This window comes from Camelus dromedarius, chromosome 9 (assembly GCF_036321535.1).
Source record: "Camelus dromedarius isolate mCamDro1 chromosome 9, mCamDro1.pat, whole genome shotgun sequence".
NCBI classification, from domain to species: domain Eukaryota; kingdom Metazoa; phylum Chordata; class Mammalia; order Artiodactyla; family Camelidae; genus Camelus; species Camelus dromedarius.
The window spans coordinates 40,951,433-40,975,955 of NC_087444.1; the positions used below are offsets into that span (position 1 = coordinate 40,951,433).

General features: G+C 39.1%; 1 protein-coding gene across 1 annotated transcript in view; it reads left to right on the forward strand.

Moving 5' to 3' along the window:
- The window catches only part of CDH8 (cadherin 8), a 314,936-nt gene that overhangs the window by 129,365 nt on the left and 161,048 nt on the right, over positions 1 to 24,523 (forward strand). The window contains exon 4 of the mRNA XM_031458332.2: positions 18,034 to 18,153. Within this exon, the coding sequence (XP_031314192.2) occupies positions 18,034 to 18,153 (120 nt within the window). The remainder of the gene's footprint in view (positions 1 to 18,033; positions 18,154 to 24,523) is intronic.

Genomic DNA, 24,523 nt, shown 5'->3' on the forward strand with positions numbered 1-24,523 from the left:
TCTAAGATACGTATATTGATTTAGTATAAAAGTACTTGCTGCTCATTTAATACACTGGTTCCCTAATTTGAGTGGGCATCAATCAGCAGGACCTGGAAGACTGGTTAAATTATATTTTTTTGAGCCTCATTCACAGAGTTCATGATTAAGTAGGTCTGGAGTGGAGATGAGAATTTACACGTGTAACAAGTTCTTGGAGGAGACGAATACTGCTGGAATGGAGACCACACTTTGAGAACTGCTTGCTCAGTGGGTGACCACAGTGCCGTATTTCCATACTTGGAGTCCACTCCCGTTGGCATCTCTACCTGGCGGGATGCCAAGGGATTCTGAAAACAAAATGAAAAAGGCGCGACGCATCTTTCTGAGGTGTTATGGGAAACTTTGTAAAGCTATTTCGTATTTTAAAGAAATGTTGATATATTAGAGAATGAAATACAGGAACTGCATGATATATTTTGAGAAAAATGCAAGACTTCAAATAATTCCAGTTTTATAATCATCTGCTTCTACCTATGAAAGCTATCACCTACTATGGCTGCCTAACTTACTAGAGCTTTTCAGACTTGACCATCCAAATATTCTACAATTCGAGGCTCACAAGGGCAAGTGTTGTGTCTGTGTACCAAACCCCAAATCCCCACATTCTCAGTTCATGTCTGAGCAATCTCAAGTTTTGAGTCTCAGCAATCCATGTGGTCTTAGGCAAGATTTCTTCTGCTTTAACCTCTCGGTGTCTAGTTGCTGCTTTAAAAGTAGCAATGATAGAACCACTTCACTGGTGGGATAATAGTCTATGTTGGGCCTTTCATATGGATTCAAGACAATATTTGAAAGTCTTCACCAAATACGGTAAATATCGTGACCGTTTGCTGTGAACCGGACAACTATTTAATTATGGCAAGTAGACAAGTTGACGTACACCGTTCTGCATGATCAGAATTTCACGTGGAACCAGCTCAGTGTGCTTCTTCATTAGGTGGCCTGTGTGGTTTACAACTCAAAGCACTGCCACAGAGGTTTTTTTTTTTTTTATTCCTTTCAGGGACTATGCCAGCCTGGGGGAGTAATTCGGCTGACTTCAGGCTCATGTATGTACGTGAAGAGTCTACTGGAGATTCGTGCTTGTCTAAATAGCTAATCTTTTAAATTATTTATATAATATTAGCCACTTTTTGCATCATTCATTCCCACTGATAAAGACACATTCATAGCAGCCGCACCCTAAATACAGAGCGCGTGTTAGAAGTGTCCTAAGGCGTTAGCACTACAGAAAAATGACAACATACAGGTTTAAATACTTACAAAAGTGGGGTTGAAGCTGTTATATTTTGCAATTCTCCAGGCTCTCCTGGATGTTTTTCACAGTTTGACCCCCCATCTGTCCCAAATTTACTTGACAGCTCCATAGAATTCAGGTGCTAATTAACTTCTTAACGCTTCTTTGCACTGTCCTATGAGCCCAGCCTTCTCACTTCTGGGCCTTCTCAGATGTCTCTTTGACTAAAAAGAGGTGTTTCCCACAGTGAGTATGTATTACTTTTGTAATTAAAAACTTGAAATAACATGTAACTTTTTAAAGAGTGTAAGTCCCCCTTCTACTTTCTGACTCACAATAGCACTTTTCCAGGGGCCGCTGTGTGATGAAGTGGAGTCCTTGCCCCCTCCTCTGAGATTCTGAATTGGTTTCCCAAGGGCTAGGACCTGGGGGGTCTATTTGCATTTTTTAAATTAATTAATTCATTCATTCCTACCTCAGGTTTGTCTGTACAGATAGCACAGGAGGACAGAGCCCCCCTGCAGACAGCAGCCCGGGGGTCAAAGCAGTCTTTCTGTCCTCACTCTGGAGCCTTTGTGGGGGCCTCTGGGCACCTCTGGGAGGCTGAGTCTGAGCTGGAGCTGGAGCCGCAGCTGCAGCCTTGGCCGTGGGTTGAGCCTTGGCTTTGGCCTTTGGCCGACAGAGCCGGGACCTTGGTGATGTGCATGCGAGCACGTCTCCCAAGCTTGGGGTGAGCAGTGTGGGCAGGGAGACAGGCTGTGGTGGCTGCCTTTTGGGCTCTTGGGCTTCGCGGGAGCCTTGAGAGCCTCACCACGAGCACTTGTGCCCTTGGCGTTGTTGGCCTGCATCGTCTTCAGACCCTGCTGTGCTTCTTGGCAAAGCCCGTGTTCCTCAGGAACTTGGGGTCCACCTCTTTCAGAGATTCACATCGTTGTGAGTGGGGTTTTTTAATGTTGTTTATGTGCCATTTTCAGACCTGGTTGTGCGTGGTGTGGTTCTTGGACATGGCCGTGTCTGCACCGGGGCCCACAGATCCCGGAGCACCTGGGACTAGAAAAGAAGGAGTCCATTTCCTTTTAAACATAGCTTCTCAGGGGATTCTGGCCCGGAGCCGGGGAGTAGGGGTGCGAATTACCCATTCAGAGCGGAGTTCTTTTCACATTGGACACACTGTTCTGTTTTCTGACTTACAGCGCGTTGTTCGATAATTTCAAAATATGCCCTGTGAGCGTCTCCACATCCTGATTCTCATCCTGAGTTCTGTTTCTTTAAGTCATATAGAAGCAATATAGCTTAGCACAGAGCACAGGGCACAGGGCACAGAGCACAGAGCACAGAGCGCCTGGCATAGTACAATATTGCATAGTACTTGCAGCCTGCTATTGGTCAGAACTGGCTTCTGACTACAAGTCTCACATCTGTCGGCTATGGGAGCTCACGTAAGTGACCTAAACATTGTAGTGTTTCTTTCTGTTTCTCTTTTTTTAGCAGTCAGTATTTTCTCTTATTTTTCTTCGGTGGTTTTATTTTGCGTTTCCTATTTTACCTTTTATTTATTTTTTTTTTACTGTTTTAATATTTACTGTTGATGAAACTGTTACTAATAATATTCTAAATGTTTTAAAATAAATACTTGTTCAATCAGAATGTAGCAAAAAAAAAAAAGTTTGCTCATATTTTGAATTCTTTCTTTAGGATAACTTCCAAGAAGTGGAATTAATAAGTCAAATCTTTTGAGTATGTCTGTATCTTTATCTATCTGTTTTGTTTTCCTGGTTATACAAACTATTGAGGTGCTTGCTATTATAATTATGCTAAAATATCCATATGGAAAACTCATCTGTAAGTGAGGAGATGAATGAGTTAAAAAAAAAACATTTATTGGGTACCTATGTATTCCCATCCTATTTTAGAAATCTAAAAGTGATTTAAATCTAACTTTTAGGGTTTATGAAAGATCTGAATAAGGTAATTAAGTCAAGTAAATGCTTGGGCCAGAAACATAGTGGTTCTTCTATATTTGATGGTAGTTATCAGTATCTGATTAAAAGGAAAGATTAATATTTGAAAATAAAACAGGCAATTGACAATGGATTTTTTTTTAAAGGAAGCTAGAGGGATGTGGAACTCTCTAGAAACCTTGGATTTTCTCCTTTATGCTTCTCCTTTGAAGGAACATCATGTGTAAAGTTTGTATTTAAAGATCATCTAATTATTTTCTTTGGAAATCTGGAGAGCTACTAAAGGTAGCTTCACTTCCTGTATGAAGTACTGTTTTGAAAATACTGTTTGGAGAATTTAAAAACTAGAAAACCCCAGATTCCACTGTTTTTCGACGTATCCCAGTGCTCCTCATTTCACACACTTATACTCAAACATTTACAGAATCTCTGCTGCCACATTTTCCTTGCTGCCCGGAGAACAGCTGTAGGGACATTAATTGTGCTTCAGTCATAGATGGACTGCCAAAAGGGACAGAGCGGGTTGTGTGTCTCATCAGCATGCCCTGTCTGGTATAAATAATGAGACAGAAACTTGGTAAATTGGAAATTTGTGATAAAAACGAGATGTGATATCATGAAGTCCCACCAGTTCCTTCTTCTGGGTGCATTGATTTTTAAGGCATTCTGCAAGACTGCCAAATCAATGATTGTCTGTCACAAAATGTTGGTTAAAAGGGCTCTGTTACTGGGGTCAACTACAAATTAGCCCAATGGGTAAACACAAAGGTAGCATAAATGTTAAAAAGAAAAAAGTCACAGATATTGTAAAATATAGCTCGAAAGGCACAGCTGTTGAAAAACATGTGTAGTCCTTTCTCCTGTTCCACCTAAGAGTCTTCAATGTGATACCTAGGAAGACGTGAAATGAGTAGCAATACAATTGAATTGAACTTTATTTTATCATTTCAGTTATTTTTAAAATGAAGTTGGGATTTTCTCTGATGTTTCTCCAAATTCTCTCTGTGTGTCTTCCAAATCTGCTGATTTTTACTTTTACCTTTTGTTAAAACTTAGCAGATTTACTTTTCCCAGCATGGTGCCATGAGTAAAATTTAAACAAATCTAAGAAAATGTTGATATTTCCAAAGGTGTTGTGTAAATAAGTTGATGTACAGTAAGTTGTTTTCTAAATAAAACCCCAGTTTGGAAGAGATCTTGCCTTAATGTGATCAAAATTTAAGAATGGATTAAAAAAAAAAAAAGCTTACACACCTCTCACACAGACATATACTCTCCATTTCTGATGGCAAAGTCAATATTCTAAAATCACAGAATACCCTTGAAGTTGAGGTACCTGCCCTGACTCGTCATCAGGGAAGGTTTTGCTGACCTCCAGCCTGTGCTCCATCTTTTCCTTACTTACTTTTCAGCAATAAGACTTGGAGTCAGTCTCCTCTGTACAGTCACCTTGAACGTACCCTAAGTTACAGCCTATGCAGTGACGTTTCTTTCCACGCCTCTCCCCCTGTTAGGCTGTGAACCCCCCAAAGTTCAGGAAGGACCCATATTCCTTTTTGATACCCCAAGGCCAACCACGGTTTGATGGTGTACAGCCATCAGTAAACACCTGTAGAAGGAAAAGAAGGGACTAAGGAAAGGACAGTAAAGAGAAAGATGGATGCAAAGAGAAACAAAAGAAAAGATGGAGATGAAATATTAATTCTGTTTTCCTGTTAAGCTACTTAAAGGTCTAGTCCATGTCAGATTCGTCAGTACATCTTCAGGGCTAAAAGCATAATCGTCTTATTCTCTCTACCTCATCCTCGCTCTCTCTTTGTCAGTTTCCACGCTCCTAGTTTGAAAAAATCCCTCGAGCTGTTGGCAGATCCTCGATCGTTTTTTGTAAGCCTAATGCCTAGGCTTTCATGTATTCTTCTGGTTTTTTCCAAGATTTTAAATCAGGCAGGTAGAGTTTCCAACATATATTTTTTCCCAACTCTCTCCAAGCAAGCAGGTGCCAAGATCTCACCATATTCTTCTAGTACTTTTGTTCCATGCCCTGATTGTTCTGTATGGCCACATTTGACTTCTTCCTGTACAGCTGTAGAGGCCCCTTTCCTCTCCCTCATCTCTCAGGATGAACCGGGAGAAAGAAAGCAGGCTAGTAACTGGCATCCAGGAATCTCTGTACTCAGAAATGAGCTGATAGCACCAGAGGTGCTAAAGATGGGGTTGGAAATTGATGTGGATTGACTTGATTTTTAAATCCAATGATCAGTTTTATTTGAGGTGAGGTCTCTTTGCCAAGGCTACTTTTCTAAGAATAGCCCTCATGCTGTTAGTTATTTGTAAGGATTATATATGTGTGAATTCCTTAGTTCCACGGTTAAGTTTCAGACATGTGGCTATTTAAAGTCAGGTGCTGGAACTCCAGAGTTGAACTCTGAGAGGAAAATGAAACAGAATAGTATTTCTCTACTTACTGAGTCTATGTCTTAATACATTTGTTTAGGTTCTTTGAGCTTGTTTTCCCATCTAAAATGGAGACAACATTTGCAGCTTCATAGGTATATTTGGAGTATTAGAATGAGTAACAGAAGATAAAGGACCTTGCATAGTATGACACAGTTGGAAATAATTAATGGTATCAGTGTCCCTGTCCCAACCAGAATTGGGATTAGGACCAAGTGATATTTCTCTCTTTCCAGACTGAAAGACCCTGCTTTTATGATAAGTAAAATTTACTTTAAAATATACAAATACCAAAATACAAATACTGTATGCCTCTTTTTTTTTTCTTTTGAATAGAATAATGTTGGCTTTGGATCAGATGGAGTTGGACTTGAAGGCCAGCTTCTTAAATTATAACGTAGACCTTGGTAGTAAAAGATGGTGGCAGTCTGTGTCTTAGTCAGTTCAGACTGTTATGAAAAATTGCAATAGACTGGGTGGCTGAAACACCAAACGTTTATTTCTCATAATTCTGGAGGCTGGGAAATCCAAGATCAAGATGCTGGCAGGTCTGGTGTCTGGTGAGAACCTGCTTCCTGGTTTGCAGAAGTCTGCCTTCCTGCTGTGTCCTCACGAAGCAGGGAGCAGAGAGAGAAGCAGCAAGCTGTCTTTTTCCTCTTCTTATAAAGGCACTAATCCCACTGTGATGGTTTTACCCTCATGAACTAATTACCTCCCAAAGGTCCCATCTCCGAATACTATCCCATTAAGGGTTAGAAATGCAACATATGAATTGGGGCAGGGGGCACAAAAAAATAGTCCACGGTACCCTGCTTGTGATTTTTTTTATAGGGATTAAGGAGCTTCCCTATGTGATGTTAATGGAACATCTAGCAAGGAGTGGGTCAGGTTCAGGAACACATATCTTCACTTACTTTCACCAATTTAAGTAGAATTTCCTTAAGCACAGACTAGCAAGATAGGCAGAAAGTACTTATTCTTCTGGATCAGAAAAATCCAGAGGGATTTACTGATAACATAAAAAAGTCCAACAGACTTCAAGTTCTACCAGCAGGGAAAGAGAGTCCAGCTCCTCTGCACCCACCATCACCAACTCATCCTTGGCCATTGCTACCACCCTTTCCTGTCAATTGATTTTGTTGACATGTGCTCTCCTGGACTCTCGTAGTCCTAGCTGTGCTCTGCTAGATCTGTGTTTGCCCTGGGTGGAAGGTAGCCTTGTGTCTGTCCATTTGCTCCGTGATAAGTTTGGCTCTGACATCTAATTTACAGACTTGGGCTCTTACTGATCAGCCTTCATGGATGTGACTGCAGCCATCCTTGGTGCAGGCTTGCCTAGCCTAGACAGGCTCAAACCTATCCCCATGGAACCTACCATCTTTGTCTTTCTTCCTAGTCCCTGGGAGGTCCTTAACTCCTGGTGAAGACACTTTCCACCTTCTCAGCCCCACCAAATAATGTCTTCAGTCCATCACTTCTTCTGTACCTTGTAGGGTGGTTTGATATCATACTAGCTTTTGTTTACAGCCAGAAAAGCAGACCTCTCTTTAGGAAGACGAGATCATAACTACACTTTTAAAAGGAACAGAAATCCCTACTGTTTCTTCTCTAAAAATTTGAAATATGAAAATAAGACAAAACAATTGAAATAACACATAATTAAAAGTATCAATGGATCAACTTGCTGTTATTAATTTCTGAATTAAGTCTTCCTAAAGAAAATAACCATTGATTCAGTCATTCATTCATTTATTTACTTAACACTTATTTAAATGCAAGGCACTTTCTGGGATCCCAGAGGGAAAAAATAAAAATGTTGGGCCATGTTCTCTTCACTTAAAGATGTAAAGTTCAGAAACAGTATCGTGTTTGTGTGATAGTTAAGAGGGCCAGTTTGGAAACCTCTGTAATTGGTTTTGAATACAGGATTTATCCCTTTCTATTTGAAAGGAGATAATCATCACAGATGCTTGAAGCCTTGTTGCAAAGATTAAATGAATAAATATTTTATACCAAGCATTGTTCTTAGCATTTGTACAACTGGGACAATAAAGAGCTATGCTTATGATATGAACAAAGGAATGAAACCATGTTAGGGTAGAAAGGGTTAATTCTGGAGAGGAAGATTAGAGGGGATAGTTGAGCAAATAAGAAAGAATATTGTTTTCAAGAAGCTTTGAATCTGAAAGGAAAAAGCTGTATGTGCTGTGATTTATATATAAAAGCAAAAGGTGCCCCGAGAGAGAGTCAAAGTATTTTTAGAGTTCAGAAGAGGGAATGATTCAGCTTAGGAATCAACTAACTCTTGAATCTGGGTCTGAGTGATTTAAGTGGATGTGTTAGAGTATCATAGGAATGTACTTGCTAGATAAGAGTGTAAGGGGGGAAAAGAAAGTTGTGAAAATTAGAGAACTCTCAATGACTGGTGTAAAAGAGCTGTTCAAGACCCATTTCTAACTTTCCATTTTCCTAAGATAAGCTCCAACCTGATTAACCTCTTTCATGGGGGTTCTTCCTGATTTGCATGCCTACCTCTGAACAGTGACTCAAGGTCATCCTTTTTCTCAAATCTAATCTCAATGTCAATGTCCCCCCCTCCCAGAAACCTTGCTTTAGCTGTTTAGCTGCCCCTCCTATATTATTCAGCACTTTTCTTTTACCTACAGCACTTTATCACTTCATTTGCTGTTAGTTATTTAATTTCTGCCTTCCCACTAGTCTGCTCTTCAAGAAAGCAGGAATCTCCTAACTATGAAGTTTCTTAGGCACCTAAAACTAGGCATGACCCATCATAGGAGCTCAATAAAAATATGTTGAACAACCTATATGGCCATCAACAGATGACTGGATAAAGAAGTTGTGGTATATTTATACAATAGAATACTACTCAGCCATAAAAAATGATAAAATAATCCCATTTGCAGCAACATGGATGGCCCTGGAGAATGTTATTCTAAGTGAAGTAAGCCAGAAATAGAAAGAAAAATACCATATAATATCATTCATGTGGAATCTAAAAAAAAAAAAAAAAAAAAAAAAAAGACAAATGAACTTATGTAGAACAGAAACAGACTCACAGACATAGAATACAGACTTGTGGTTGCCAGGGGGAAGTGGGGTGGGAAGAGATAAACTGGGAGTTCAAGATTTGTAGATACTGACTGGTATATATGTAGATAAACAAGTTTATACTGTATAGCACAGGGAAATATATTCAATATCTTGTAGAAGCTTATTGTGAAAAAGAATAATGAAAATGAATTTATGTATGTTCATGTATAACTGAAGAATTGAGCTGTACCCCAAAAATTGACACAACATTGTAAACTGACTATACTTCAAAAAAAATGTTGAAATAATAAAGGGTCCAAATAAGAGATAAGCCCAATTTACCTCCATTTCATCTACATCGTGGATGGTAGCACTTACAGGTTGGCATATTTGGGGTGAGCTTAGTGAATACTTAGTTTTATAAATCTCTTTGAAACCATAGCTCTAAAGATTGCCTAATTAAGCCTGTTTTGTCTAGGACTTTCCCTTCCCAAAAAGCATAATGGCTCAGTGGCTTTCCACGTTGCCAGGTTTGCAATTTGATCGGAGAGCTACTCATTTTGTATTTCACATTTAGGGGAGAAGAAAAAGTAGCTATGTGATGTGATGGATGTGTTCATTAACTTGATTGTGGTAATCATTTCACAATGTATACGTATACCCCATCATCACACTGTACACCACTTTAAATATATTGCATTTTTGGGGTCAATTATACCTCAATAAAGCTGGAGGGGAGGGAAGAAAGAACAAAGAAAGAAATGGCAGCAGCCACAACCATCCAACTGCAATTTTTGAAAGTCCTGGCTTTTAGCTAGAAAATTAAGCTTATTCTAAAAGAATAAAAATGAACAGCCACTGTAATGGTTATGTATTTTTTCTCATGCATCTTGGTCCCCAAATTCTCACTTGGTCAAATGTAAATACAGTAGTGGCATGCCCTAGAGAGCCAGGGGGACAGGGGACAGCTCTGTGCCATGTCCCCTCACCCAGGGAGCACTTATTGGTACTGTGGGACCCTGATGGAGCCTTAGACTAAGAATATGAAGTGGCTGGTGTCATTCCCATTTCTTAGATTAGGAAAGTCAGCCTTAAAGATGTGAAAAGATGCTCTTGTTGTGTGAGAATGTCAAGTCATTGACGTACAATGTGGTCTCCTTGCCTCTCAGTATAATAAGATCATGTGAAGAAAATCTTCTGACATTGTAATTGCAGTATATACGTGTTTTCCGCCGCATCATGCTACCACCTTCTAGAAATAAACTTCACAAAGATTTGCAGAGTTTTCTTCATACTGTGGAAGCATTGCTGTAATGAGCTTGAAATACTGTTGGGACAAGACACTCTGACTCTGCTGCACATTCTTATACCTCCTCATCTAACTCTGAGCTTGGCACACAGAACACACTATACAAATAGCCTTTGTGTGAGTGAGTGAATGAATTCATACAATAAAATAGAATAAACGAAGCTTTCCTCTACTGCAGTCCTGACACACTGCATGAGACACCTGCAGTGCCACTGGTAGCATAATTTTGCAAGGTCAGGGTGGAAATAGCTGTCAGTCTAAAGCATAAAGGATGCTGGTTTACTTCTGAAGCATTTATAGGATTTTGTTCCATACGTAACAGAACAGCAAAGATGTGATTGCTAGGAGTAGGCAGCCCAAGAAAAGAAAACACATTCCTCCCCCACCCCTTGTATTATAAAAGAGTCATTCCAATTCTGAAAGGGTTTATTTATGCGCGTGAAACTGTAAAACAGACAGCTTATTAGTTTTCATAACCAGGCCTCCAATTGTCCTCAGTATCTGTTTGCGAGAGCAGTGGGTAGGCCACCGTCCTGGCGTCGGTTGCATGGGCTGCAGAAGGTACTTTTCTCCTGTGCAGAGTAAACATGGCTGAGGTTTCACAGTTACACATTGTCATACAGTGTTCTTCATTTCTCTCCCCCGACTCACATTACAGATGTTTGCTGGAATGACGTATGGGTGGATGGAAGACATCTGCATGCTCCAGTGCATTTTCTGGAGTGTTTTTAATTGTTCCAGAAACTTTCAAGCTCATTTTAAAAACACAATGTTAAGTGGGTATGGATGTTTCATTAAGTTACAAAACTGTTTATACCTCGAAATGCACCAGAATGAAATATGGGAACGGAATTTTATTTCCCCAGTTTATGTCCCAAAACATAGAGCCAGAGAAATGACAGGGTCCATTTCAGTGCTGTCCATCCGCCAGACTGCAGTTAAGGATCTGTCCCTGTTCCCGTAATAAATTCAATTTGGAGCATGTAGAATCTGGCAGCGACATTTTGCTACAGGCTGAGAGTTGGCACAGGCGAAGAACACCCAGTGAGCAATGGTTAGGCCTTTGCAAAAGAAGATGGAACAGGAAGTGGCTGTTTAGGATCGCATTGTGTGGTGCGTGTCTTCAAAGAGAAGGCTTCTGGAGCAAAATGGCCAACGGGCGCTGCCTCGGCCTCCTGTTCAGTTGCAAGTCTGTCAACAAAAGAGAAAGGTTAGATCTTCTAGTAGCCCTGACGTGACTCCCAGTTAACCAGCAGTGGTTTGGAGCGCAAGTTTCTAGAAGGAAGTGGAAATCTGTCTTCCAGCTTCCAGGTGAGCAATCGGATGGCACAGCTCGCTGTTTATTTCCCCCAGAACTTGATTGGGGAAGAATTCTCCATACATAAGGTTAAAAAGCAAGCTGTTATTTTTACTGATCCATATTTAATCCTTCTCCTCTTCCAAAGACCCCCTAAGGCGTGCGTCCCTTGGAGGTTTGGATGTTTGGCATGTGTCTTCTATAATTAAATAGCAAAAAGGAAAAAAAAAAAAAACAAAAAACCTGGTAGGATTGAGGCCATCTTTCCCAGTAGGGGAATTTGCTTGAGGCCTTTCCGGGGAAATGAATGTTGAAGCCTGTGGTATCAGAGAGACGTGAAGAAAAATGCAGTGGCTGCTTGCATTTATTTCTCAGATTTTTCCTTAAGCACACTAGGCCTGTGCTGTGCTGCAACTGGGCCAGGGGGTGGACACAGCAAACCAACCAACCATCCAACAAACAACCTCTAAAAGTATATGCCAGTCATGTACAGAGGCATCCCAGAGCATGGTTTGAAAAAACTGGAAAAAATAAAAATGGATTTGACACGACGCATTTAAAATGTCCAGGGCCAGATGTTTCAGATTCTAGTAAGCGATAATTTAAATGTCAACAAGTTATGTAGGTATTATGAAACTATTGCCCTGCTATTCAACAACAACCAAAAAAGGTTGTCATAGCAACACCTGGGCCCCGTTACCTCTTGTGTTGCCTGCTACTTGCAGGAATTAATAAGGAGGATGAGGAAACATGGGTTGAGGGTTTGGTTTTATTAAAATAATGGAGGAATCACATTGGTTGCTGTGACCTGCTAGATCTATGATCTTTGGAAAGTGTGAATGTTTAGGTAACATATTTTCAGTTGATAATGCCAGACATTCTGTCTGGGAATTCTACTTCACTGAACTTGGAACAGGGTAGACAGAAGGTCAAATCAGAAGTTGGACGATGATCGTAGAAATACAGGAATGCATACCTTTGTGAATTTCAGCTCTTGCAAAGGTTCTGCTGCTTTATTTTCCCACCTGCTATTGAAATGCTTATTCTCTGAAAATGTATTGCAAATGACTCTTTGCAAATGGGGTTTGTGTTCTTCTCATCATAAGAGTTTCAGCATTTCCAGCGTGCACATTTTCACGCCGCACCAAACGTTTGTTTTTCTGCTCAGCGTGTCAGCACCAGCATTTTTCTTTCTGAATAATGTGCAGAATTGGTGTGCTGACTTGCTCATAAAAAAAGTAGAGCCCAGCTAACAGAGCTGCACCACCCAAACCCCAACATCTTATTTTCCCGAAGGCCTTTCATCTTAGTTTGTCAGCAAACTGGAACCTCTAACCTGATGGTTAATTTTGCTTGTAGTGTTTGTTGTCATTATAGGGGGGAGATGTGTAGGTTCTGCTGCTAATGGGAAACTTTCAGGTGTGGCAAGAGGCGAATGATACTGGGAGCCCTCGGTTAATCAAAACCCAAGCAACACTTTGGCAAATCGCACTTTACCAAGAAGCTAAATGGAGAAAAATGGATTTATTAAAAGCAGAATCCACCTTGGAATTGACGTGTGCACACTTGACTTGATACTAGCAGGCTGAATTGTGGTGACAGGGATCATTTTTGTTGACAACAGCTGGAAATACAACAGCTATATTATTATAATTAGGATCAGCATCAAGTTGGATCATAATAGGGGCTTTCTTGGAGAAATGGCACGGTGTCAAATTTATAGTCTCTAGCTAAATGAGTCTCTTGTATCCTCTACAAAGGGACAAAAACGGCTCCAAATGAAAACACAGACAGAGAATCCTGTTGTTATATTTCCTGGGTATTACTCAGGGTCCTATTTATCACATACCAACACTTGCCGCTTTGAAGAAACATTATCCTGCAAGGTTTACACTTTTCAATTTGCCTCCGTGGTCTGCATTCTGCATGCATTTCCACGGAGAAGCCTACACCACAGCTTGACTAGAAATCTTTTCTGCTGCAAGATTAACCTCAAAGCATTCATTTTCCCTCCCTGTGGGTAATCACTTGACAAATGCATCCACAGAACCTTCGCACACATCTATTCCAGTGTACAGGTGCATCAACAGTCTTGAATCACTATTAGGAGAAATATCATTCTTGATGGAAAGTAGTGCTGCCTTTTCATTTCCAGGTGTCTGAAGCTGAAGGATGCGGATTTCCTGGGAAGCCAGATATCTGGCAGAAATATCCTGGATGAGGATGTGGGTGAAAGCTTGTCTTAGCTTTGTTACAGCCCCCAGCCCAGTGGTTCATCTTGGCAGGCGTGGGAGATTTGCATGGACTGGGAGAGACGTCATGCAAATATGAGAGCCGTTCATTCTAATAACATTGAGAAACTTGTACTGAGGATGTGCCCAGTGCCTAGTTTTGTGCTTGCTACATCAAAACAGTGTTGTGTTTTTGAGCCCACAGCAATTTTATACCACGGAGGAAACCGACATGAAATTGATTGAATGAGCAGAATGTGAGATTGTGTGTGTGATTTCTTTTGTCAGTCACTTTCTTGTTAAGGACGTGAACATATTGTTACATTTGGGGATGCCGTTTGGTGTTTCCTCTTCCAAATTGAAGGAAATAAGCTACTATTAAAACGACTAGGCAAAACTACGCCCAATTATAAGTTATAACATCCACCACCACTTAAAATTGTAAAAGACTAGGTTATTATTCAGCCTCTCACACATGTGTGTATATATATATATATATATATATACACACATGCATGATGTACATATGACAATAGTGACAATAAACTCTCAGAAGTATTATCTAAATAACTCTTTTATACTCTTTGCATAAATTGTATTTAATTGTAATAAATTGTATTTAATTATCTCAACAAGCCTAGGATATAACAATTACTATCACCTTCCGTTTTTACAGATTAAGGAACCAAAGCTGAGAAAAATTTTATTACTTGGCCAGGGACACAGAACTAGTAAACGTTGGGGATGGAATATAAAACAAGTGTTCTGGTTTCATTCAGTTTGACTCCAAGTTTATCTTCTCAGCCACTATTCTATATTGAAAATTATCTCATTGGATCCTCACAGAAAACTTTGAGGTTTGAAGAATAAAAATTACTGTTTTTGCATATGAAAAAACTGAATCAAAGAGCACGTAAATGATGGAAATCACAGGTCCCTACTCTTACCTCAGTGTTTGGCAATGTAATGGGAGTCCTCTCATAATAATTTTCTCAACTTATACCAACCCATGACAGTAGATATGATCATCCGTCTTGTAACAGTACATTCCGAAGGAACTATCCCCAACTTCTAGTTAACGAAGGATGGTCTCCATGTCTATTTATCTAGCAGGAAGGATTTTAAAATTTCTTCATTTTGATGAACAAACCTGAGCAAAGGTTATTCAAAGTAATGAAGATAGAAATGAATGGTTCTATGGAGAAGAGTGAAGTTAAATTTAAAAAAAAAAAAAAAAAAAGTCTGGTGCCCATTACAGATGTTCTGAACTGTGGCTTTACATCAGAACTGGCTGAGGAGATTTTTAAAAGTAATGCACCCTCATCCCTGTATTGCCATCCCACAGATCTGAAAGGGACCCCAGGGATCTAAATATTTTTCTAAGCTAGATTCTAATACACAAGCAGAGGTTTAGCATGCTCCTACGTGTATTATTTTGTTTGACCCTCACAGTGACACAGTAATATTCACTGTGGACTTGAAATCCGAGGCTAAGTTAAATGATTTGTTCAAAGAGACAGTGGTACTTGTTTCAGAACAGCCCACGTGGAGCTATTCCACCTGGGAAACTATTAACCCCACACGACGCTGCCCAAGTACATACACTCCGCTAATGTACACAGGGCTCCTGTCATCGTCCAGGTACTGTCTAGATTTATTTATTTATTTACTCTATGAAGACATTTCTTAACTTAAGAGTCTGCCACTAGAAGGTAATTTTGTTGATGACAGAAATTTTTGACTCTGTTCACTTTTTTTTTTTCCAGCCTAACCAGAGACTAATACTGAATGCTCACCCTCATTAACTTGGCATGGTACAGAGTATAGATCTTGACTTTATTTTTCTAATGGTTTTGTTATTTCATAATGTGTGAAAAGATTTCTCCAAAAAAAAAAAAATCAAAGGAAATACATAACACAACAAAATAAAGGAAAATAGAAAGTTGCTGCGTGGTCTTCTTCAGGGCAGAGTTCAGCCTGTCCGATCAGTCTCTGAACTCTGTTAGTCCTCTCAGTAGCTCTTGGGTCTTTTTCTTGCGATTCATTTTTTTATGTCTTCTGAACTAATGTTAGACTTAGAGAAAAGTGGCAAAAGTAGTTCCTGTACCCTCCTCACTCAGCTTACCCTCAGCTGAACATTTTATATAAAGTTAGTACGAGGACCAAAAGTAGAAAATCAGCATTGAGAAACCATATTCATTTTCATTGCCCAGTGTCAATATTTTAGCACCTCTTAACTGGACTGTTGCTGTAAATGTCGTAACTAGTCTGATCTCTTAATTTTCTGTGTCTCTGCCTCCAGATGAATCTGGGGGCACTAACGGAGGGACCCCCAACATAGGGTTGGTCTCTCACTGAAATAGCTTCTCTTTCTTACAGGATGAAGTCAACGCTCCTCATCTTGACATTCAAATGCCCCTTCTGTTTTGTTCTCAGCTTTATCTTTAGCCTCAGCTTTAATAACTGGCTTCTCTAGACATCTCTCCTCCTGAAAAAAAAGTCTAGTCACTTTTATCTTACTGTCCTCCTCTCACCTGGAATGTTTTTCCTCCAATTCTTCTCCATCCCACACAATGTTCAAATGACTACAAATATTGTGCTTTCATGTGCTCATTTCACCATCTAGTTGATGAGTTACTTGCGAAAGTGAGTCTTAATTTATTTATTTTTTTGATATTGTTCCCAGTGTCTGGTGGAATGTATTACACAACCGACATTCAGAGCATTTTTTTAGTTCTAACTGTAGATCTTCGTAGAACCTCTGAATCATCATTCTGAGTAAAAATTCAGATTTTATGGGATGATCAACTGCTTGACAAATATTATTGTTACATTGCCCTGTGCAGTGACCATAATTCAGAACACTTCAAAAAGATTTTGATTGGCAAGATCATACAAAGCTCTACCTTGTTTCAGCAAACAGAGGGATATAATGCTCATACCCATCCTCAAATTTTTTTTCAGCTACTGGTGATGGTTTTTGACAGCTCAGGGCTGATGGTCCCTCAGTGGAAGAGAGCTGCCTGGTCCAAGGCCAAGCCTTCCATCTCAGGGGGTTCCCACAGCCAGTCACTGGTCATTACTGGGCTATAAAGTCCTAGGTGGGTTTCCTCAGTGACCATCCCAGCTCTGGAGAGCAGTCTTCTGAGGTCTTCGCTGTAGCTGACTCATAGCCCAAATGCTCCTGCCCTAACTTGTCCTTTCTCTCAGATATTAATCAAAGAGACTTCTCAGTAAAAATTCAAGAAATCTTCACCTTTGAATCTACTTTGAGGAAACTCATTTGTGATACCTACTTACCATTCCTCATTAAATCACCAGATAATTTATTCATTTGTCCATTCATTCTATTATCAAATATGTGTTTGATAATCCTTATTCATCCAACACTGACTGGGTGAGGAAGACACTGAAACTGCCCTCGTAGAACGTGATTCTTGTTACCACACCAGACTTCTCCAGTTTCTCCCCGCTTTCAGCAGTTCCCAGAATTTCCCACAGTCTCTTGGACTATTTGGCTTTTTTGCTTAGAATTTTTATTTTATTTTTGCTTAGAATTCCATCCCTGCCCTTCTTCTCCTGGTTAAACTCCACCTGTCTTTCATAATTTCACTCAAATGCAATGTCTAAGAAAGCTGTCGCTGACCATACCCGGTTTGTGCTGGACTGAGTGGGGGTTCCAAAGACGCGGGGCAATTGCATTCAGTTGAATTTCTACGTTTATTTGTCTCTCTCCTCCTTTCCCTTCCCACCACCAAACTGTAAGCTTCTTGAGTGTAGATTTTGTCTTAGGATATATAATTTGTAGTAAGCAAGCTATATGTGCTCAATTGCTAAATGAATGAGTGAATAAAAATAGAAAATTAATCTGGGGGAAAATAAAGGTTTTGAGTCTATTATCCACAGGCCCAGTTACCTAAACGTGCTGATTAATTGGTAGTTCCAGTATAATTTTATATTCTGAGGAATTAAATAAAGTGGGATAAAGCACTCCTTTGATGTTTCTGTACAGCTTTTCTCAGCAGCCGATTTTAACAGGTATATTCAGTTGTGCTTTTGCAAAACTTAAATGCTGCGTGTTGTATCTATCATATTGTTAACCTTATGTTTCATATTTCTTTGATATGTTTCCTTTTCATATTTTCTAAGCCCACATGATAGGTATCTTAGAAAACAGAAACTACAAAGCCATCTTCAATAAAACTGATTGTAAAGGGGCTGTCTTTATATAGTACCCCAACCTAGCAGTGCTCTTTCTTTTAAAAGGCTTGTGTATTGTTGAAGTTGTGATAGTTTAACTCCTACTTTTTAAAGAGATTTCTTTTCCTTCTTATTCTAGCACATGGATTTCTGTATAATATGCTTGACAAATTTTAGCTCTTGGCAAAGAATAATGTGTTAATTATTATTTTCTCTCTTTCTCTCTCTCTCTTTTTTTTTTTTTTATTTAGGTACGTCTGTCACTAACGTAACAGCTACCGACGCTGATGACCCAGTTTATGGAAACAGTGCAAAGTTGGTTTATAGTATCTTGGAAGGTCAACCTTATTTTTCCATTGAGCCCGAAACAGGTTTGTGGCCTAAATTTTGGATTCTATTCAGCATGTCATTGCTTCAGGGAGACACTTTTCCTGGGATTTGGATTATGAAATGCTATGGTTAAGTGCTCTGATGCCTGCGTCAATAATATTTGAGTGTGTTATTCCTGTGCAGTGTGGGGGACATGGCAAGCCCAGCAGTCATTCTGGTACATATTAAAATGAATTGCAGCACCTTTATAGAATATCACCTGTTTAACAGATGGCCTGGCATCCTTGTTCATCCCTGTGGGGGGAAATGCACTTACACATGAGGCCTCCTTAAATAGATTTAAGAATAAATACAGTTACTTATTGGTTGTGTGATGCTTGACAAGTAACGTTTATAAATCTTTCTGAGTTTCAAGTCCCACATCTATGAAGTGGGTGAGGAATCCTCCTCGTAGCCTCATGATGATCCTTAGATGAAGCAATAAATATTAAACGTATAGAACACGACATATTCCATGTATGGATGTTGCTTCATTTGGTATTAACCCCCTTATTTGTAAAACAGGAAGCTGACGTCTACCCACTAGGGCTCTTGTGAACACATTATTATTTTTGCCAATATTAAACCCAGCCAGTATCCTGAGTCCAGTGTTACAGATTTTAGCAAACAAAAAATAAGTTATTTAAAAAATAAAACCAACAAAGTTGCTTTTTTTTTTTTTTTACTGATTTGGAAAATAACTTTATAAAGTAATAATTTTTATAAATGAAGACATATCTTTTATTGTTTATTTTTAACAATAGTTAAGAGAGGAAAGCCATTTTGTTAGACTTTTTATAATCCTGTGGGGGGTTTTTGTAGCACATTTAAAAATTGCTATAAATAATATCATTTTTCTGTGTATTTTTCTTCTGCATCTGGTGGTTTTTGTCTGCAAATTTTCAAGTAGAAAAATTCAATATGTGGGGATATACACATATCATTTCTTTGATTCATGAGTTTTCAGCATTATTGAGATAAATTCCCATGTCTTACCATTAAGTCAATTATTAATTAAATTAAAAATTTAAAGCTTCTCTTTGCTTTATTTTAATTCAAAGAGTAAAACCCTCATGCATTTAAAAGTGAAAAAAAGTACATTTATACATAAATAGGTCATGGCTTAAAATTGAATTTAGATTTGGCAACAGGAAAGAACTCTTGTAAAATACATTAATTAGGGACATAATTACATATTCTTCTTCAGTTAAGAAGGAAGTCTGTCATAAACTTCATCTCATTTGCAGTCTTTGATGACCCTGGGGAAGTGGCAGAGACAGCAGTGAGCTCTGAACTTTACTAGAAAAGAAAGTCTAGAAATGTCCCATTCCTTGGCCAAAGTCACAGTATCAGAGTTGGGACGAGAGTTGGGACTCACACCCAAGTCCTTGATTTCAAAGCCACTGTCACACTTCCTTGAGCTTCACTTTTCATGGGCTGTAGTCATGGTAGAGTGACCTCTGGAAAACAGAAATGTATTAATTGCTTAAGTGGGGTTAAAGAGTTTCCTCGTTTGCTCCTTGACTATTTGTTACTTGAATCTTTTGGTTCACTATTCATAGTGTAATATGTTGAGATATATGTGACACATAACAGTAGTTTCAGGTATAAAACAAAGATTAAATATATATATACAGATATATATACGTATATATATAGAGAGAGAAGTGATTATCACAGTAAGTCCAGTTAACATCCAACACCACACATAGTTACAATTTTTCTTTATAAACAGAACTTTTATGATCTACTCTGTTGGCAATTTTCAAATATACAACACAGTATTATTAATGATGGTCACCAGACTGAACATTATATCCTCAGGACTTACTTATTTTATAACTATCAGTTTGTACCTTTGGACCAGCAATGGATATTAATCCAGCAGATATCCATTCAGCATTCACTATGTGCCAGGTACTAAATTAAATACAAGGAGATGAATTCACAAAGGCTAATCTCAGCCTACAAGTATCTCACAATCCATTTTGGAAGACAGATTTTTTTTTTCAATGTAAGTACAAGAAAGCATGATATGCCATTTAAATAATTTATATCTTAAGAATAACTTACCATGAAGTACAGTAGGGCTAATAAAAGTCCTACTAAGTCAGAGGGTTTGTGAGATTCTAAATCTCATTGATATATATCACCATTTGTTTAATTAAATGTCATCAGCAGTTTTTAATATTTACATTTTTACTCAGCATGGATGTTTATCTCAACATCTATTCATTTTAACCTTATCATTTCCAACTTGGCAGATACAAAAATATTTGATTTATATTTTAGAAAGTTTATTCTGGTACTATGGTGGAAAATCTAACAGAGAGAAATGATACTTGAAGAATGTGCATAGTAGTTGCTGAAAAAATATTGGTTGAGGGAAGTTGAGGTTTTTAACTAAGGCAGACACGATGGGGAAGGAAACAGAGGCAAAGTTTAATAATCAGTAAAGAGGCAGCCTAAGTTCTTTAGCTGAAACGTCAGTGTGTATGAGTGAAATGTGAACAGACTGTCAGTGCCTGCATAACCACACCTGAGTGTGTTCAAATGAAGGCAGATTGCTTGTGGTTTCCAAAGAATCTAAATTTGTGTATCTCTGAGGTCTTTTTTCTCTCTTAAAAAAAAAATTGGGACTGATATGAATGTATGTGTGTGTGTGTGTGTGTAAGTGGAGGAGAGTATAAATGCAGAAACAGATTAAGAATACTTTTAAATATTTTATATTAGAAAAATAAAGAAAAATGTATAAAGGATATTGAGCATTTGTATTTTTTTATTTTGTAAGCAAATGGAAAGAAAATACCCTTTCTGGTGATCAAAAGATGTGTTAATTAGTTGACTTTTGGACTGCCTCTAAGGAAGATGGCTGGTTGCCAGGGGAAATACCCTTGTGATTAAAAGGTTGGAACTTTTAGTCCCTCTCTCTGATCTCTGGGTAGGGGTGAAGGGCTGGAGTTTGACTCATTTGCCAGTGGCCAATTATTTCATCAATCCTGCCCTTCTAAGGAAGCCTCCATGAAACCTGCAAAGGATGGGGTTCAGAAAGCTTCTGAATTGGTGAACAGGTGGAGATTTGGGCAGAGTGACACCTGGAGAAAGCATGGAACCTCCGTGCCCTTTCCCCATACTCTGCCCCACGTCTCTCTTCCACCTGGCCATTCCTGAGTCGTATCTTTTTACAGTAAGCCAGTAATCTAGCAAGTAAAATGTGTCTCTGAGTTGTCAACCACTCTAGCAAATTAATTAAACTCAAGGAAGGGGCCTTGGGAACATCTGATTTATAGCCAGTTGGTCAGAAGAACAGGTAATAACCTAGACTTGCAACTGGAATCTGAAGTCCAAGAAGGGAGTCAAGGGAACCTCTGATCTTTAGTCAGTCAGTCAGTCAGTCAGTCAACACAGGTGACAACCTGGGCTTGCTACTAGCCTGACACCTTAAGTGTCGGGGGGGAGGGCAGTCTTGTAAGACTGAACCTTTAACCTGCGGAACCTGGTGCTGTCTCTGGGTAGACAGTGTCAGAACGGAGTTGAACTGTAGGACACCAAGCTGGTGTCTGGAGAATGATTTGGTGGGATGATCTTTATAAAGAAGATTGCCCATTGACTAGGGTCAGCAAGTCCTTAATGCTGTTATGTTTTCAATAAGGAAAAGGAAACCGGAGCACAGGAGACAAGAATAGATTGATGTGTCTTGTTTTCTCCTCATAAGAATGCTAAGAACCGAACTCTGGATTTTGGAACTGATAAGTTCTGCTGCCCCCTCGGTTGCTACTTTCCAACTTTATGGGATTATTTCCTGTTGTCATAACACATCAAGCTCTCTGTGTCGGGGAGAGTGCACCCTTTTGTTTGAGGTATAAGCTTAAGGCTGCGGAAAGGTTTTCCCTTTGTTCTGTTTATTATCTTCGAGCTTCTCATCATCAGTAATGATCTTGTATATTGACTTGTCTTTATTCTTGTCAGTTTTCATGCTAGAATGTATAGTTCATGAAAGAACGGGGCTCATCTGATTTCTTCATTTTGCATCCCGGTGCCTAGCAGAGTGTTTGGCATCTAAAGCCACTCAGTACATAGTTTAGACAGAAAGGCAAGGGGTGGTGGGGACAAAAGGAATATAGAAGAGAGAAATGGGTGAATAAAGAGAAAGAGAAAAGCTTGCCACAGCTCGTGGAGAAGATGTGTGATGACCCAGGCAGGGAAGCCAGCTTGGTTTCCAGCCTGTGTTCCTTCTGTCTACGTTTGTGGTGGGAAGAACACTCGAACCTCAGATGTAGGTTGTTTGTTGTTGTTGGTGGTGGTGGTGGTGGTGGTGTTATTGAGAGTCACTTAAGACTAAAGTTAATGCCATTTCCAAGTCTCATACTTTGTCTCAAGTGTGTAACCAACACAGTGCTATTGTGATACCTGCAGAAATGAGCCTTGAGGCTGTGGTAACCTCTTGCCCAGATTTAGTTCTAGATTAGATGTTGAGATAGAAAGGTTCAGGGCCCACTGCACAAAGAAGGGATGGCCGTTAGCAGGTCTATTCCCGAGCTCACTGTGCTTGTGTTAATAATAAGAAGAACAACAACAGCAAAAGGAAAATGCCATTGTGTTTCTACAGTCCTGTAGGTTTGACAGAGCACTAAACCATAGTGTAGAGAATTTCTGTCTCCATTTTGCAATTGCCAGAGCTATGTTTCGGGGGAAGTAAGGTAAAATGCCTTCCCCACCTTTAAATCAAATTCTCTGACAAGTTATAAACAGGAAGAAGAAAAGCAACAAGAATATAAACAACAGCCACCTCATTTACTGAACATGTATTATGTTCTTGCCCGTGTGCTAATTGGGTTTGCATGCATTATCAAATTTAATGTAATTTATTCCACACAATATTTCAAGATAGGTACTAATGTCATCTCATTGTTACTGATGAGACAGAGGAGGATCAGAATTGATACATTTATTGCACAAGGTGTTTGAAGCAAGATTCAAAGTGAGTCTCTGATTTCAAGCTCTAGATTTTCAGCGTTCTCCTGTACCCCCACTTGACTTCCACGCATTGTAGCTCGTGCCTGGGGCTGCCATTGGTTTAGAAAATGACCTATAAAACTTGGAAGCAAGCCCGTCTCCTTTATACATAGACATAAGAGGCAGTTTGGTGTCAGATAGGAAGTGAGGCAGTAGTAATGGTAAAATGAATTGTCATTTTTGTGAATAGCTTCAAAAGGCTGAAAATAGCTTATTTGTATTCTATAAATGTTTTTTCTCTGTCTTTTTTTTTTTGTTGTTGTTTTTGTTTTCCCCTCCCTGCCACTTCTAATACCATATGTTTGCCTGTAACATTTTGGGCACAGGCAGGGAGAAATGTGGAATTTATTTAAAAAGCTACTAATTTGAGGATAGATGAGAAAACAGTTACAGTCCATCCTAAGTGATTGAAGATGGAAAGTCTAAATAAAATGCAAGATGAGTGAATAATAAATACTTAATTATCTAAAGAAATCAGGGTAAAATTGCAGGACAGTCTAAACTTTGCTCCAGGCAAGCGAGAGTATGAAAAATGACCTGCTTAAAAATAAACTAACTTAATTCATTGACCTTTTTCTGAGATTCAGACCATCTTTCTTCATTGTATACAAATAACATTTGTCTCAGTGGAACCTGTAAAAATGAGCTAAGGAAAAGAATACTCCTTGGGGAAAAAAAATCCATGTAATGAATGGTTCTCTTTTATAAAAATCAAGATAATACATGAAGTCTTCATGTAATGCCTTTATGGAATCGAGTCATTATTATGCCTTCTGAACCAAAGTGATAAATAGCAAACACACAAGGTCTCTTTTTTAATCAGGATAGCAGAGATTATCATTTCCACCGTCAGGAGGGCTGGCTTTTTTTTTCCTTTTTCTTTTTTTTTTTTTAGTGTAGACCTTGGAGAAGAAATATTCAGATAAAGGCAGGCTGACCAACAATGCTAGGATATGCACTGACGGATGAGAATGTCTTTGTAATTCACATAAATTGATATTTAGTCAACATTTACACTCTGATAAGAAATACCCTAGGCACTGAGGGTGCAATGTTGTGTATGACAAATCCCAAAAAGAGATATATATGGGCAAAATGCTGTGATAAAGTGGGACACGGGCCAGAATTGATGATATGGGGATGGAGAGGAGCACCAGCCAAGCCAGCTAGTAAGGAAAGAGGAGAAGAAAGAAGCCTTCTTAAAGGTAGTGATACCAAAGGCTGTGTCCTGAACACCTGTGTCCTCTAACACGTGACTGGTGTGGGGGAGGGGAAACTGTTAAATAAGGCCTTTTAGCAAGAAGAAAGCAAAGGGATATGTGGTTAGGGGACAAATGAGGGTGATAATAAAAATTG